Source organism: Equus caballus, chromosome 10, assembly GCF_041296265.1.
Source record: "Equus caballus isolate H_3958 breed thoroughbred chromosome 10, TB-T2T, whole genome shotgun sequence".
NCBI lineage: Eukaryota > Metazoa > Chordata > Mammalia > Perissodactyla > Equidae > Equus > Equus caballus.
This window is the reverse complement of record NC_091693.1, coordinates 10,356,543-10,373,010: the sequence shown is the minus strand read 5'-3', so window position 1 is coordinate 10,373,010 and position 16,468 is coordinate 10,356,543. Positions and strand designations below refer to the sequence as shown.

The 16,468-nt window shown below is 45.2% G+C and overlaps 1 protein-coding gene across 1 annotated transcript; it reads left to right on the top strand.

Annotated features, from left to right (window-relative positions):
• Positions 1-625: 625 nt before the first annotated feature.
• Positions 626-5,036, top strand: LOC100067694 (EP300-interacting inhibitor of differentiation 2). Its single transcript, XM_005596234.4, has one exon. The coding sequence runs from the start codon at positions 1,215-1,217 to the stop codon at positions 2,025-2,027; it is 813 nt and encodes a 270-aa protein (XP_005596291.3). The 5' UTR covers positions 626-1,214; the 3' UTR covers positions 2,028-5,036.
• The last annotated feature ends 11,432 nt before the right edge of the window (positions 5,037-16,468 follow it).

Sequence of the window (16,468 nt, the reverse complement as noted above, 5' to 3'; positions counted from 1 at the left end):
GACAGGGCAGGGAACCGTGAGTCGCTAAAGTAATTTGCCGATGCCCCATGAAGCATGGCATCAAGATGGGGTCACTACCAGCAAAATCAAAGGTGCAATTTCCTTATACGATGTTTTCCCGTTAATTAGAATAAAGAGAAAGAAATTGGAGAGTCAATATTTAAGATGCATGTTGTAATATTATGGGACACATAAAAAGAATTATAATAAATATGTAACTATCAAGAAAACGAACTATTTATAACCACAATGAAAAACATGAGTGAATCTCATAAAAATAATGTTGTGTGAAAGAAACCAGACACAAGAGGGTATAAAGTTCAAAAAACAAGCAAAACTAAGCTACAGTATTAGGAATGCGCCCCTAGGTAGTGAAAACAGCAAGGAAATGATTACCGTAAATATCAGGATAGTCGTTCCCTCGGGGGGGTAGAAAGGACAGAATCGTGATAAGAACGGAGTAAGGCTCTGGGACACTGGAAATATTCAATTTCGTGATCTGAGTGGAGGTTACATGGGTGTTCGCTTTGTGATAAATCATTCAGCTGTATATTTATATTTTGTATACTTTTCTGCCTCTATTATATTGCACAAAGAAGATGTAGAAACAAATAAATGTCCAAGAGTAGCCAAAGAAATTTTAAATAACAAGAAGAGTGTATTATTATAAAGCTTTGGTAGCTAAGAGAATTGGTATTGGTGAAGACAGACAAACGAATAAATGGGAAAAAATAAAGACTCCCCCCGCCCCCACACACAAAAAAACGATGAATCTAGAATATCTTGGTATATAATAGAAGTGGCATTACAATCACAGGAGAACAAGCAGCTTAGAGAGCAGCATCTTGGGATGGAATCTTGACAAAGCCAACAGGAGGCGATCTTGTGACCTTCCTTATAAACAGTAAACTGCTCGAAACGTAAAAAAAAGGCTCCGCCCTTCGTGGTTTCCTTAGACCCGGGACCGTTTCAAAGATGTCAGCGCTTCCGGCCGCTAGGTGGCACCTGGAGGACAGCGGGCACCTGGGGACGCCGCATGCGCAGTGCTCTTAGGTGTAACCGGAGGATCCAGGCTCGCGCGCGCACCGGTTTGCGCGCAGCGGTCACCTGTGCCCAGAGCGCTCGCGCACGCGCACTTCCGCGCACACCTGTCATCGCGCTGCCCGGGTGTTCCAATTTCTCCGGGAGCCGCCGAGCCGACCCCGCGGTCCGCGATGTCCGAGCTGCCCGCGGACAGCAAGGTCTCGCAGACGGACGCGGCGAGCGGCAATAGCGACGTCCCGAGGGCCGAGGTAGGCGGCGGGAGGCGGGAGCCGGTCCCCTTCCCGGCGCGGCCTGCGGGGACGAGGACAGCTCCGATGGCGGAGGCCGGGGAAGGTCCGATGGCGGAGGCCGGGGAATGTCCGATGGCTGCTCTCGGGGCAGCTCCGATGGCGGAGGCCAGAGAAGGTCCGATGGCGGAGGCCGGGGCAGCTCCGATGGCGGAGGCCAGAGAAGGTCCGATGGCGGAGGCCGGGGTAGGTCCGATGGCGGAGGCCAGAGAAGGTCCGATGGCGGAGGCCAGGGAAAGTCCGATGGCGGAGGCGAGGGCAGGTCCGATGGCGGCGCCCAGGGAAGCCCAGATGGCAGAGGTCGCCCGATTGTTGGCAGAACCGGCGGAGGAAGAGGGTCCCGAGGGCAGGCCCAGGTCCGGGCCCGGGAACAGCCCAGGAGGCGCGGCCGCGTTGCCGTATCTGCGCCTCCGCCCCCCGGTTAGCGCCGTGGGCATGAACTCCCAGCAGATCCTCCGCCTCTCCCTGGACCATCGCCCGCTCGCCCCGCGCAGGGTGCAGGAGCCCGCAGAACGCCGCAGGAGACTCGCCGACGCCTGCGCAGCGAGGGGAGCGGCGTTGGATGCCCGGTATCAGCGGAATCCTCAGAGGATGGATTTTGATCTCTTAACGTTTACTGTCGCTCTGACTGCGTCTGAAGTTATCAATCCTCTGATAGAAGAACTCGGCTGTGACAAGTTTATCCCCAGAGAATAGTTTGGTGATGGCATTTGCTCCAGAAAGAACCTCCGTATTCCAGACAGTCTTAGACCAATCCTGTAACTTGATTTTAACAAGTCAAAGGATGTGAGAATAAGGCAATGCACAGTTGGCGGGGGGGAGACGAGGGGAAAAGGAAGCTTATCATGAAAAAGCATCAGAAGATAGAAAAAAATCTCAAAGTGTTAGGACTAACGTTCTTGGAGTTTGTGACGGATCCAGATTCTTTTCCCTGCGTTGCGGAAATGCCTTTAAAATTGCTTCGCTACAAAATGAAAGATGGTTTTATAAAATTGAGACTTGATGAAGAAAAATGGCCAATAATAGAGCCCATGATGGTGAAAGAAATTATTTGGATAGTAGTGATCGGAATAAGGGGCTGCCGCTGAGTTATTCGGGCTGGAAGGCCGTGGAGAGAACTTGAAATTGTCAGAATATGTTCTCTTCATGGCAGATTCCACAGAAGTTTTTAGTGTAAGGTTGGTTTTGTGTTTTCTGAGCCATGTCAAATGGCTAGCAAAGTAAATATTGTATGTATTACGTGATAAATCATGTATTCGGGGATATCTGAACTTTCTGGATTTTTTCTTGCATTCAGTTTTTAATTTTATTTAAACTTTTTTGGGTAAATATTCACAAGCCCCATAATATACAGTGACAAGTCTTCCATCCCTGTCCCCTCCACCCGGTACCTGCCACAGCCCCCGTCTGGAACCACAGCTCCTCTTCTGTCCTTCCAGTTTCCTTACGGATATGCAAGCAAATGCAAATCTGGGTGGGTTTTCTTCTTCATTTCCTCACAAAAATGGGCATATTTTATTTTCTGATTTATATGTTGCTTTTTCAGTAAGAACGTATCTTGAAGATCCTTCCAAACCGCTGCATTTGCTCTTCTTTTTTTTTTTAGAGCTGCATTTTATTCCGTTCTGTGGTTGTGCTGTAATTTGCTTAAGCAAGAATGTATTGATGGGCATTTAGGTTGTTGCCCATTTTTTTCTATTGGCAAAAAGAAATTGCTGTAAGAGTTAATCTTCTGCACGTATCACGTGGCATGTGTACAGATACAGTATTGCTTCCTTCTAAATGCATTTTTCGTCTATTGACATCTCTGAAATTGGGGTACATCTTACATTTCATGGTGTAATACAGCATTTTCATAAAAATAATGGTGTATCTTATAATCGGCGGCTTCTTAGATACTTTGTTATATATAATATCTATAGTATGAATTTCCAGCACCGAGAATTTGGGGCTGAAGGTACTCATTTGAAGTTTTATAGATGTTGTTAAGTTGCCTTTCCTGCATGTTGTGCCACTTACTCTTTCAGCAGCAACTGATGAACGTGACGTTTCCTATGGTCTAGCCAACACAGTAAACCGGCAAATGTCTGGATTTTGCTAATCTATATAGTTGAAATATGGTCTATCAGTTTTAATTTGCCTTTCTCTTATGAACAAAGTTAAGTATCTTTTCATTTAAAAGTCATATATATTCGCTTTTCCGTGAACTATCTGTTCATATCATTAGCCATTTCTCTCCTGAATAATTTTGGGTTTTTTTATTGATTCTAGTAACTATTTATGTAGTGATATGAGAGATGATAATAGCTTGTGATGTGAGTTATATTTTTTCCCTTTAAGCATGGAGATTTTGGCTTTTGTTTTTGTTTCCGATTTTCTTTAAAACCTTCTAGATTTTGAATCTCAGAGTTTTTATGATGCATGTGTGTTATTTCATTGTTCATATTAGAATCTTTAAACTATTTGAAATTTATCCTGATGTCCAGTATAAGGTCAGGATCCAATTTTTTTTTAGATGGCCACCTGATTGCTCCAAAACCAGTTGCTAACTAGTCCATCTTTTCCCCGCTGAGATTTTTAAAGATGCTTCTTCATCTTATACTAAACTGTGTTGAACTAGTGTTAAACTCTGCTAAAGTAGTGTTAAATCTGGTGATGCTGAAATCCTCATTTTCCTTCTTTTTCAGAGTGTTTCTGGCTATTTTTGTTTACTTGTATTACTATGTCAACCTTAAAGTCAGCTTACGTTATTTCAAACACAGCTTTTTTATGAGAATCATATCGTACTTCGTTGACTCAAGGGTAACTGCTCTCTTTGAGACATTGAGTCTTCCTACGCAAATGACCTCTTTTTCCATTTTTTTTAAGACTTCCCTTTGTATCCTTCAGGAGAGTGTTCATGTCTGTCCTTAATGTCCCTAAAGGAGATCTTAGTCATTTAGTCCCAGATATTTTCTTTTCTTTCTTTTATTTATTTATTTTATTTTATTTTATTTATTTATTTATTTATTTTTGCTGTAGTAAATGAGGATTATTTTGGTTACATTTTGTAAAAACTTGCCTGGGTATTTGAAAATAATTGATTTCTGCCTATTTATTTGGTAGCCTGTGAACATACGGAATTCTTTTATTGTTTATAGTAGTTTTCATTGGGTTCTCTTAGCTGGAGAACAAGTCATACGCAAATAGTGGTAATATGGCCTCTTTTACAACTTTTATGCCTGGAACTTCTTCCTCCTTATTAATTCCCCGGCTAGTACCTTCCGTCTGATGTAAAATAGTGTGAATGATAGTGAAGCATCCTTGTCTTGGTCCTCGTTTTATGGAAATTCTTCCAGTATCCATATATTGCTCTGTGTGTGTGTGTGTGTGTGCGCGCGCGCGTGTGTTTTATCAACAGTGGTTGTTGAATTTTGTCAAAGGCCTTTTCCGAATCTGTGAAGGTGACCCTAGGCTTATTATTCCATCTGCCACCACAGTGAGTCACATTTAGAGCTATTGATAACGTGTGGTTTGCATTCTTCAAATGAGCTTTATTTACAAACGGAGTACAATCCTTTTAATGTGCTTCTGGATCTCGGCTTCTTTTTTAAGGATGTTTGCATTCGTATTCATAAGTGAGATTGCTGTGTCGTTTTCTAGTGGAGTATTTGTTACTATTAGATATTAATGCTATTGCATCAAATAAATTATTTGTAAGTTTTCCTTCTTTTCTAAGTTCTGGAACATTTTTAAATCCATTAGAATTATCCATTTAAGGTTTGGTAGAATTTCCCTTTAGGACCATCTGGGCTGGTGCTTGGGGTGTGGGAGCTGAGATCTCTTTCACGTCTTTATTTTTCCCCCACGGTAAGAGCAGGAGATTTTTACATACTTTGAAGACAAACATGTCCTCACTGAGTTAGAATGTAGCATTTTTCTTGACTTTCTTTTTCTTTTTTTTTGAGGAAGATTAGCCCTGAGCTAACGTCTGCTGCCAATCTTCTTTTTGCTGAGGAAGACTGGCCCTGAGCTAACATCCGTGCCCATCTTCCTCTACTTTATATGTGGGACGCCTACCATAGCATGGCTTGCCAAGCGGTGCCGTGTCTGCACCCGGGATCCGAACTGGCAAACCCAGGACTTCTGAAGCAGAACGTGCGCAGTTAACCGCTGCGCCACCAGGACGGCCCCCTTTCTTGACTTCCTTGATCACACGCCTTTCTTTACACTTGATGGTAACGGAAGGGAGTTGTCAAACTTGGAAGAGCGTTATGCAATAAATAGGAGTGCATAACACATATAAAACTCTCCAAAATCGTCTTCAGGAAGCTTGGTCTCTTTCTCTGATATGGTGGGTATCTCAAGGTCCAAACCATCTCGCTTAGATTCAGGAAATCGCCTGGAATTTCTACTTCTCAGGTTACTCAGGCTGCTTATTCTCAGAGTTCTTCCAGCATCTGGCCAGAGATAGAAATGGCAGGTTTCTACCCCAGAGGGAAGCTAAACTTGGGTTTAGAGAAAAAGGGGTGGACGTCCAAACAGTAAGAATTGTAATAACTCAGATTTCCGAAGTTCTGAACTGCTTAGTCATAGATTTTTCTCACTTAATTTTTCCAGAAGAGAACACTGAGGCTCAAAGAGTTGAGTGGTTTTTCTGGGTCCGTCTGACCCCAGATCATGAGCTGGTCCCATCAGAGGGCATTGTCCTCACAGTGGAGTTGGCCCCTCAACAGGGCAGAGACGCTAGACCGGGGTCACAGAAGTATTGAGAGCACACTACTGGTGTCGGACTGCTTGGGTTCAAACTCTGGTGTTGACGATCTCTGTGAGACCCTGGGCATCTTACTCAACGCTCTGTTTCTCTTGAGTTGATCCCAAACCTCACTCCATTTCTTCCACTGCCTTATGAGTGATGAAATCTTATAGAGGTGAAACATAGAAACTTTCATGACGAGGGGAACACATAAGAATCTAGACTTCCTGGACCAACTCACAGCCTTAGAATATGTAAATACATATTATCGTGTAAACCGAATTTAGTTTTTTTATGAAAACCTGAATATGTGACCTCATATCTGAGTCCCAGACTCAGCTGATTTGGAGATGCGCCAGCATGGGTAGGGCTCCCAGTAAGGATGGCACTGGGCTGCCAGCTCTAACTGGATGTGACTAGCATCATGGGTAGGGTTCTATTTCCTTCAAGGATTGAGAGGAAGACACAGAAAAGGAAAGTGGGGGTAGTTCTCTACCCATCAGATAACAAAAATGACTATATTGACCCTATTTCCTTCTGTCGCCAAGACCTACCCATACCTATTGATTTCTGCAAGGAAAGGAAAAAAGACCTCCACTTCTCCAGAAATGGATGGGTCACAGGGCCTTAAGGGGAGGAAACACCAGGTGAGAATCATTGCATCCTCAAAATAGAAATAGACTTCATGATATAATAAGAAAGATATTGCCCTTTTGCCCGGTTCCTGGCACAGAGCTCCTACAACTTGGAATTCCCTGAATGGTAAGGGTGCTAGGAACATCTTTTGTTCCAGTGAGGAAGGTGACTTTTGGCTGAGAGGCCCCTAGACAGCTTCAGGGTGGGGGCTGATTGCCAGAAAGATCAAGCTTTGATTAGAGGCTTGGAACGTTCAGCCCCAAACCCCAACGTCCAGGAAGGGGAGGGGGGCTGGAGACTGAGTCAATCACCGTGGCCAATGATTTAATCAATCGTACCTACCCTACATAACGAAACCTCCATAAAAACCCCTGAACAACGGGATTGGGAGAGCTCCCAAGTTGGTGAACACATCGAGGTCCTGGGAGGGTGGTGCACCCACAAAGGGTATAGCAGCCTCATGCCCCTTCCCCTACACTACACCCTGCGCATCTCTCCCATTTGGCTCTTCCTGAGTTGCCTCGTTTACAATAGACCAGTGACAGGAAGTCAAGTGCTTTCCTGAGTTCTGTGAGTCATTCCAGTGAATTATCAAACCTGAGGAGGGGATTTTTGGAACCCCAGAATTTATAACTGGTTGGTCAGAAGTACAGGTGACAACCTGGGACTTTTGACTGGCATCTTAAGTGGGGGCAGTCTTGTGGGACTGAGTCCTTAACTCGTGGTGTCTCATGCAAGCTCCAGGAGATGGCGCCAGAATTGAATCGAGTTGTAGGACACCCAGCTAGTGTCCAGAGTGTTGGACAACTGGTTGTCGGTGTCAGAAGTATTGTGAGTCAAAACGGTTCAGCAGACAACAAGTTTTAAAACAGCCATTATAAATAAGTTCAGTAACTCAAAGGAAAATATGTACACAATAAGTTAATAGATGAGGAGAATCTCAGCAGGAAATAGGAACATTGATGACAAACTCAACTGTGTATCTAGGCACCACTGCCCATGGAAGCCACATGGGTGCTTGGCCAGTGTGACGTCCTCACCCCGCTGTCCTGCAGTGTCCTGTAGACCCTTCTCTAGCCTGTGATCTTGGGAAACCAGGGGTCCAGCAAGATCAACGAAGCCATGGGTGACTAATGGGGGATCTGCAGTTAGACATTCTGTGTGAATAAAGAAAATAAGAATTCAAAGGGCCTTCATAACGTGTGAACGTTTCTCACCGCGTGTCTCCTCTTTGTGTCTGAGTCTGACAGATAATGGAGTGATGATATATTGGTTTGAGGAGAACAGACTGGTTCTCCAACCCCAAAGCCGTCCTTCCCGGTGGGGCTGTGGAGGCAGTCTGGGGAGGTGTTATCGCAAATGTTCCGGAAGAGCTTCGGAGATGAATTCAGATAGGACTGTAGGGGAGGAAGACATTTCCTCTACCCACTCTAGGTCCTTCTGGCCGGGCTACGAACCAAATTGACATGAGACAGAATAACAGGAGAAAGTCAAACAAATCTTCATAATGCGTGCACATGGGAGACATGCAGGAAAACTGAGCAACTCATCACCAAAATGGTGGAAGCTCTCATCTTAAATACCATCTTCAGCTAAAGACAAAGGAGGATGTTGGGGGTACGGGTGTGGGATGTCAAGGGAGTGGAAGGTAATTTACATGGAGATGGAAATGTAAATGGGCCAACTACAGACACTGCGACCTGAGAGGCACGTTTTACGTTACATTATAGTTATCTTATGGTGTTAGCTCCTTCCTGGAACAGGCCATTCTATTTTAAATTCTTTTAGGCAATTGGGAGGGGGGTCAAAGTTTCTCTCAGAGTCTTTGTTCTTAAAAACAATCAAGCCGAAGAAACACACTTTGAGATGGTCAATTCTGATCCCCCACAGGACCTGTCCACCCTGAAGGATGTCCTGCCTCACCAGGAAAATAATCACTCCTTCATCAGAGCTGATTACAAAAAAGGAAAGAAAAGGAAGAGAAGACAAAAGGCCAGGGGCAGGTTGGAGACATTCTGTGTTCATTTTAGTCCTTTAACCTCCAAGTGATGCACTTTAATTCAATTCTGATGCTGGCATCAGACTCCCCAGGTTTAAGATCTCGGGCCCCAAGACTCCGCTCACCTCAGATGCCAGCCATAAGTCTCAGGGGCCACCAGCATTCCTGACTGATGGCGATGTATTCAGGGCTTCCCATGACCCGCTCAGGTTTGATAATTTGCTAGAACAGCTCACAGAACTCACTGAAAGTGCTCTGCTTGCAGTGTTATTATAAAGGATACCACTCAGGAACAGCCAAATGACAACGCACACAGGGTAAGATCTGGGGGTCCCAGAGGCAGAGCTTCCGTGGCCTCTCCCTATCACCTTCCTCGCACATCAGTGTGTTCACCAGCCAGGAGGCTCCCCTGAGCTTGAGCATCCAGAGTTTTTATATGGCGTTTCATTCCATAGGCATGATTGATTAAATCATTGGCCAAGTAATTGCGCAAAATCTCCAGCCCCTCCCCCCACCCCTAGGTTGGGCTGTCCCGAATTTCCAACCTTCCAATCACATGGGTTGGTCTTCTGGTGACTAGCCCCAATCCTAAAGCTATCTAGGTGCCCGCTACTAGTCACTTCATTAGTACAACAAAGATATTCCCATCACTCAGAAAATTGTAAGGACTTTTGAAGCTCTGTGCTGGGAACCGGGTACGAAGACCATATATATTCTCCATGATACCACACCACTCCATATACATTGTTCTCAAATGAGCTTGAATTTCTGTAACCTGAAGAATCATAATTCTCCCCAAGAAGAGCAAAAGACAGACCAGGGAGCAAGGCACAGACTGATCATGGAATAAAAATTTTACGAATTCATGTTTCCATGGCCCCAAACACCTTGGACAGAAACTAGCTCTGACCTTTGCCTCCCAAGGCCAAGGGTGAAAACTGAGACTTGAACCCAATCTCTTCCCACACAGCCCATCCTTGTGGGGTCGGAGTGGTCTGCACGGGAGGGGGAAGCCCTCTTTCACTCTCCAGGTCCCGCAGAAGCGGGGCTACAGTTTGACCTCATCCTCCACACCTCAGAGGACATGGGGCAGGGCAGGAAGGGCCCCATAACCCGGCCGTGAGTGTCCCCCATCCCATCTCCCCACTGCCCATTGCCTTTCCTCTTGTGGCAGCCTCTCTCTGGGCCAATCTGTGAAGACATAAGCAGCAGGGGGCCCAGGTAGCTTGGGTGCCCAAAAGGAGCACTTTTATTAAGAAAAATTTCAAGCATATACAAAAATGGAAAGGATAGTATAATCCTCAAAATTCTATACATTATCCAGTATTTACCTAAAAACAATAATGGGAAGTGGGTGATGAGTACACAGAAACTTACTACACTGTACTTTTATATGTCCAGAATTTTCCTATAACTAAGATTTTTTTTCATCCCAGCCATTATATCCTTTCCCATATAAATACTTCAGTATGTGTTTTTACAGATAAGGACTTTTTTATTAACATATATCTTTATCATAGCTAACAAAATTAACAGAAATTCTTTATCATATCACACCCAGTCTATCTCCAGATTTCTATAGTGGTCTTTAAAATGGCTTTTTACAGTTGCTTTTTTGAATCAGAATTCCAACAAAATCTACACATTGCATTTGATTGATAGGTCCCTTAAGTCTTTTAATCTGTAACAGTTCCCCTTCCCATCCTTTTTTATGCCATTTATTTCAAGAAACTAGGTCACTGTCCTGTATTTACATTAATAAAATCGCTTAGTTCCATTTTGCTACAATGTACAGTTAAAATACTGTCTTTTAAAGTCACATTTTCTGTGTGGTTGTGCGATCGACTTGAAACACAGTTAGCTTTATTAGTGTCAGTTTGTTTTATATTTTCAAAGATTGCTTTGTTATTGTCTTTCTTGTGTATTTTTAGATTTTTAAATACTTCCGCCTCAACTGGATGAAGCCTGTCTCCAAACTCCGTGGAGACCCTCAATTTGGGAGGGACCTTAGGGTGGGACTAAGGCCAGTGGAGAAAGGAAGTCGGAGGGACTCCTCTGAAACCCACTTTTAGGTGGCATCTCCTAGGAGTCCCTCGCAGCAGACAATGTCACCACGCAGCCCAGGCAGAGCAGCCTCAGGAAAAGATGTGGGCTCATCTGGACAGCGTCCAGCCTGGAGTCTCCCTCCCTTCATGGTCATAACAACAACCAGCATCCTGGGTTCAAAACAAGGTTCCTTCACACTCCTTGAGTATCTTCTAGACACTTACAAGAGGGCTGGGCTGTCAAGTGTGGGTCAGGGTTCATGAACCCCCAAGGGCAGACGTCTCTGGGAAGATAATGAGGGAGAGGGGCCCTTGTGTCCTGGGTTTCTGGACAATCTCTAGTTTCATTTCAGGCTGACATAAGCGGTCAATGATTTTATTTTTTATTACAATTTTATTTTGAAACTTTTTATATTTAACAATTTTATGGAGATATAATTCACACACTATTAAATTCACCCTTTTAAAGCATACAATTCAGCAATTTTTTTGTTTGTTTCTTTGGTGAAGAAGATTGGCCCTGAGCTAACATCTTCCTCTATTTTGTATGTGGGATGCCTGCCACAGCACGGCTTGATGAGCGGTGTGTGGGTCCGTGCCCAGGTTCTGAACCCACGAACCCCAGGCTGTGGAAGTGGAGCAAGCAAACTTACCCACTACACCACCAGGCCAGCCCCAGCAGTTTTTAGTATATTCACGGAGCTGTGTGATCACCACCACAATCTGAATTTAGAACATCCTCATCACTCCAGGAAGCAACCCCATACCCACAGTAGCAGTCTCGACTTTCTATCTCTATGGATTCACCTATTTTAGACATTTCATATAAATGGAATCTACAGTATGTGGCCTCTTGTGTCTATCTTCTTCCATTTAGCATAATATTTTCAAGATTCATCCATGTCATGGCATACACTTCATTCTTTTTTATGGTCAAGTAATATTCCACTGGATGTCCATAGGATAGGGTCTATAGTGATGTCCCCTCTTTCATTTCTGATATTTACAATTTGTGTCTTCTCTCTTTTTTTCTTGGTTAGCCTGGCTAGAGGCTTATCAATTTTATTTATCTTTTCAGAGAACCAGCTTTTGGTTTCATTGATTTTTCTCTATTGATTTCTTGTTTTCAATCTCATGATTTCTGTTCTAATTCTTATTTTTTCTTTTCTTCTGCTTACTTTGGATTTAATTTGCTCATCTTTTTCTAGTTTCCTAAGGTCGAAGCTTAGGTGATTGATTTTAGATCTTTCTTCTTTTCTAATAGATACATTCAATGCTACGAATTTCCCTCTCAGCATTGCTTTCACTGCATCCCACAAATTTTGATAAGCTGTGTTTTCATTTTCATTTAGTTCAAAATATTTGTTAATTTCTCTTCGGATTTCTTCTTTGACCCAGGTGTTATTTAGAGTGAGTTATTTAATCTCCCCAAGTATTTGGGGTTTCCCAGCTATCTTCCTGTTATTGATTTTTAGTTTAATTCTATTGTCTGAGGACAGACATTGTATGATTTCTATTCTTTTAACTATTAAGGTGTGTTTCATGGCCCAGAATGTGGTCTATCTTGGGAATGTTCCATGTGAGCTTGAGAAGAACGTGTACTCTGCTCTCGTTGGATTGAGTAGTCTGCAGATGTCTATCACATCCAATTGATTGGTGATATTGTTCAATGATCATCAGTTCATGGGGCTGGCCCCGTAGCCGAGCGGTTAAGTTCTCGCGCTCCACTGCAGGCGGCCCAGTGTTTCGTTGGTTCGAATCCTGGGTGCGGACATGGCACTGCTCATCAAACCACGCTGAGGCAGCGTCCCACATGCCACAACTAGAAGGACCCACAACAAAGAATATACAACTATGTACCGGGGGGCTTTGGGGAGAAAAAGGAAAAAGAAATGATCATCAGTTCAACGATCCTTATTGATTTTCTGACTGGTGGTCTAGCCATTTCTCATTGACAGGTGTTGCAGTCTTCAACTAAAATAGCAAATTCATCTATTCCTCCTTGTAGTTTCATCAGTTTTTGCCTCATGTATTTTGATGCTCTGTTGTTAGGCAAGTACATATTAAAGATGGTTATGTCTTCATGAAGAATTGACCCCTTTAACCTTATGCAACGCCCCTCTTTACCCCCTGATAAATTTTCTTTCTCTGAAGTCTCTTCTGCTGAAATTAATATAGCTACTCCTGCTTTCTTTTGATTAGTGTTAGCATAACATATCTTTCTCCAGCCATTTACTTTTAACCCATATATCTTTATATTTAAAGTGGGTTTCTTATAGACAACATATGGTTGGGTCTTGTTTTTTTAGTCACTCTGACAGTTTCTGTCTTTCACTGTTGCATTTAGACCATTAACCTTCAAAGTGATCATGGATAGATTTGGATTCATATGTACGATACTTGTTACTGTTTCCACATTTATTCCTGTTGTGGGCAGAACTCGGTTCCCTGCAGTTGTAGGACTGAGGTCCCCATTTTCTTGCTGGCTGTCAGCTGGGGGTCACTCTCAGCTCCTAGAGGTTGTCCCCAAGACCCAGCCAATTGGCCTTCTCACAACATGGCAGAACTTCTCCCAACTTCTTCAAGGCAAGCAGGAGAATTTCTTCTGCTGCTTCTTGTCTCTTTTAAGGGACACCTTAAAAGATCACCTGATTAGATCAGGCCCACTCAGGATAATCTCTCATTTGACTGACTCAGAGTCAGTGCAAAATCCTTTTTGTCATATAACGTGACATGGTCCTGGGAGCGATATCCCATCATATTCATATGTCCACCCACACTCAAGGGAACAGGATTATACAAAAGTGTGGGTCATGGGGGGGGTCACCTTAGAATTCTGCCTACCATAGAAACTTTCATTAAAGCATTTGTTATCTTATTATGATTTCTTATTTTTTATCTTATGATATAGTAAAAAATCTACAGTCAGACCCTTTCGCTCACTGACTGCTCTCACTCAGTGAGTTACACCCTCCCAATCCTGGCGTATTTGTTAGGACTTGGGCTTGACAGCATGTGACAGAGACCCAAAATAACAGCAGCTTAAGCAAGAAGGAAGTTTACTTTTCCCTCCTGTAACAGTCTGTTGACAGGTGATTTCTGGCAGCTCGACCAGGAGCCCAGACTCCTTCCCTGTTGTTGTTCCATCGTCCCTACTCAACCCCTGTTGAGTCATTCCCTGTCTCATAATCAAAATGGCTCACCATCAAATCCATATTCCAGAGGGCAAGACAGACGACACCCCTTCCTTAAAGGGCACAACCCAAAAGCTGCTCACATTATTTTTGCTCATATCCTATTGGCCAAAACTTAGTCATGTGGCCACAACCTAGCTGCAAAGGAGGCTGGGAAATGTAGTCTTTAGCTGGGGACTATTTTGAAGGAAGTAGAAGAGGATAGATATTGAGGGACACTTAGGGGTCTCTGCCCCAGCTAGGATGGCCAAGTCTTTGTCTTCATTCTGCAGATGGAGATGCTAAGCTCAGAGTGCTGATGTCACCTGGAAGGTGACAGATAAGTCAAGAGTGGAGAGGAGTGAGGGCATCTTCTTTGAGCTGATATCTCATTGCTGATGGAGCATGAGGCAAACAAGTGAAAGTGAGGGAATGCGTAAAAGAATGATTTGGCCGGGCCAGCCACGTGGCCAAGTGGTTAGGTTCTCGCGCTCTGCTTGGGTGGTCCAGGGTTTCACCGGTTTGAATCCTGGGCATGGACTTATCCCCACTCATCAAGCCATGCTGAGGCGGCGTCCCATGTGCCACAACTAGAAGGATCCACAACTATAACATACAACTATGTACTGGGGGGCTTTGGGGAGAAGGAGGAAAAGTAAAAACTTTAAAAAAAAAAAAAAGAATGAGGGCCAGCCCAGTGGCGCAGTGGTTAAGTGCGCACGTTCCGCTTTGGCGGCCCTGCGTTCGCCGGTTCAGATGCCTGGCGCGGACACGGCACTGCTTGGCACGCCATTCTATGGTAGGCGTCCCACATATAAAGTAGAGGAAGATGGGCATGGATATTAGCTCAGGGCCAGTCTTCCTCTGCAAAAAGAGGAGGATTGGCAGCAGATGTTAGCTCAGGGCTAATCTTCCTCAAAAAAAATAATAAAACTAAATTAAAATTTAAAAAAGAATGATTTGGTGGACAACTGCCGTGAGGTGTCTCTCATGGTTGCCACCCCTTGTCTGGGTGTGAAGTCGCGGACAGCAGGAGAAAACACTGAAACCCCAATCCTGAACTCTGCCTTCCTCTTCTGCTCGTCCGGGGCTACAGAGTGCGGTGGGAAAACTCGGGCTCTGCAGACAGACGGGCTGGGTTGGAATCTTAGTCCACCCCAGCTGTGTGACCTAGGTCAAGTGACTCGTGACTCTCTTCTCTAATGTAGAGAAAAGAAGAAGATCGTTTAGCACCTCCTGGGCCTCACTGTTCCGAGTGTCTACACGGGCTGACTCCTCTCACCCTCTCGGTGCCCGGCCCCTGGGTCCTCTTAGCATCTCTGTGTTCCAGGTGAGGGAACAGCCAGAGGTGCCAGGAGCTTCTGTGACCCATCAGGGCCATTCAGCTAGTCCGAGGTGGAGCCCATCTGCCACACCGCCTCCCAAGGACACACACAGCTCAAGTTGTGAGGATTTAAGCCAGAGACAGGAACTCTGTGCGTTGCAGGGACAAGGAGCTCCAGGGCCTGCTCCTCCGCCTTCTCCAGCCCCTCTCTGTCCCACCTCACTCTGCCACAGCCGCCGTCCCTGCCCTGCACTGGTGACGCCTCCTCCGGGGCCCCCCCAGGTCCCTGCCACTCACCTTGTCCCTGTGGAGACTCCTTCAAACCTGCTGTGTAGTGAAAAATTAGCTTTACGCAGAAAGAGGTCTGGCCTTTGCCCTGACTTCTGGAGGTAACCTCTGAACTCGTAATTTCCCAGCGACAGAAGCGTCTTGGTTATTCGTGATGGGCCCTGATGGTTTCTGCTGATGAGGTGACTGGCAGTGGGACCCTAGATGATTCCCGCTAATGAGATGACTCAGATGGGGTGGGGGGTGGGAGCTACACCAGAAGGACCGACAGTGTGCCTAGAGGATGGGGGCCCTAAACCCTGTGATTCCAGCACGGTCTCTACACCCAACCTCCAGCCTTGGGGAGGGGAGGAGAGTCGGAAAGGGAGTTCAACTCCTGGAGCCGTGATTCAGTCAGACGTGGTAAAAGTCTGATGCCCATGCCTTGCCCCAGACCTCCTGGCACGCGCCCAGTGACCCCACAGTGCCAGGTGCAGAATAGGGGCCCATGAATGTCCACTGAATGCACAGATGGCCCTCCCCCAGGTCCTCGAGACTCCGCCCCACGCTGGGATTCTAAGACCTGTGGGTTTTGGAAGGTGGTTCTGTCATGCAGTGAAGTCTGGGATGTCAAGGGTTTGGGACTTGCCACAATCCCTATTTCTGTCTTAATCCCTAAAAATGCCAGTAAGATGGGAAGTTTTCAAAATGTATCCCAAACCAGGGCATGGGAAAGGAAGAAGCCACAAGAGAAAGAAACCGACCTCAACAGCATGAAGAGTGGAGGCTAGACCACCAGGAGCAAGGCTGGGAGCAACAGGGCTAGACTTATGTTCACAGCAGGCCTCCCCTCCCCACACCCAGGGCCAAATGTTGGAGATGCTGGAAGGATGGAGCAGGCGACTTCCACAGACCTCAGGATTGAGGGTGGCGACAGCAGCCACAGCGAGACCAGAAC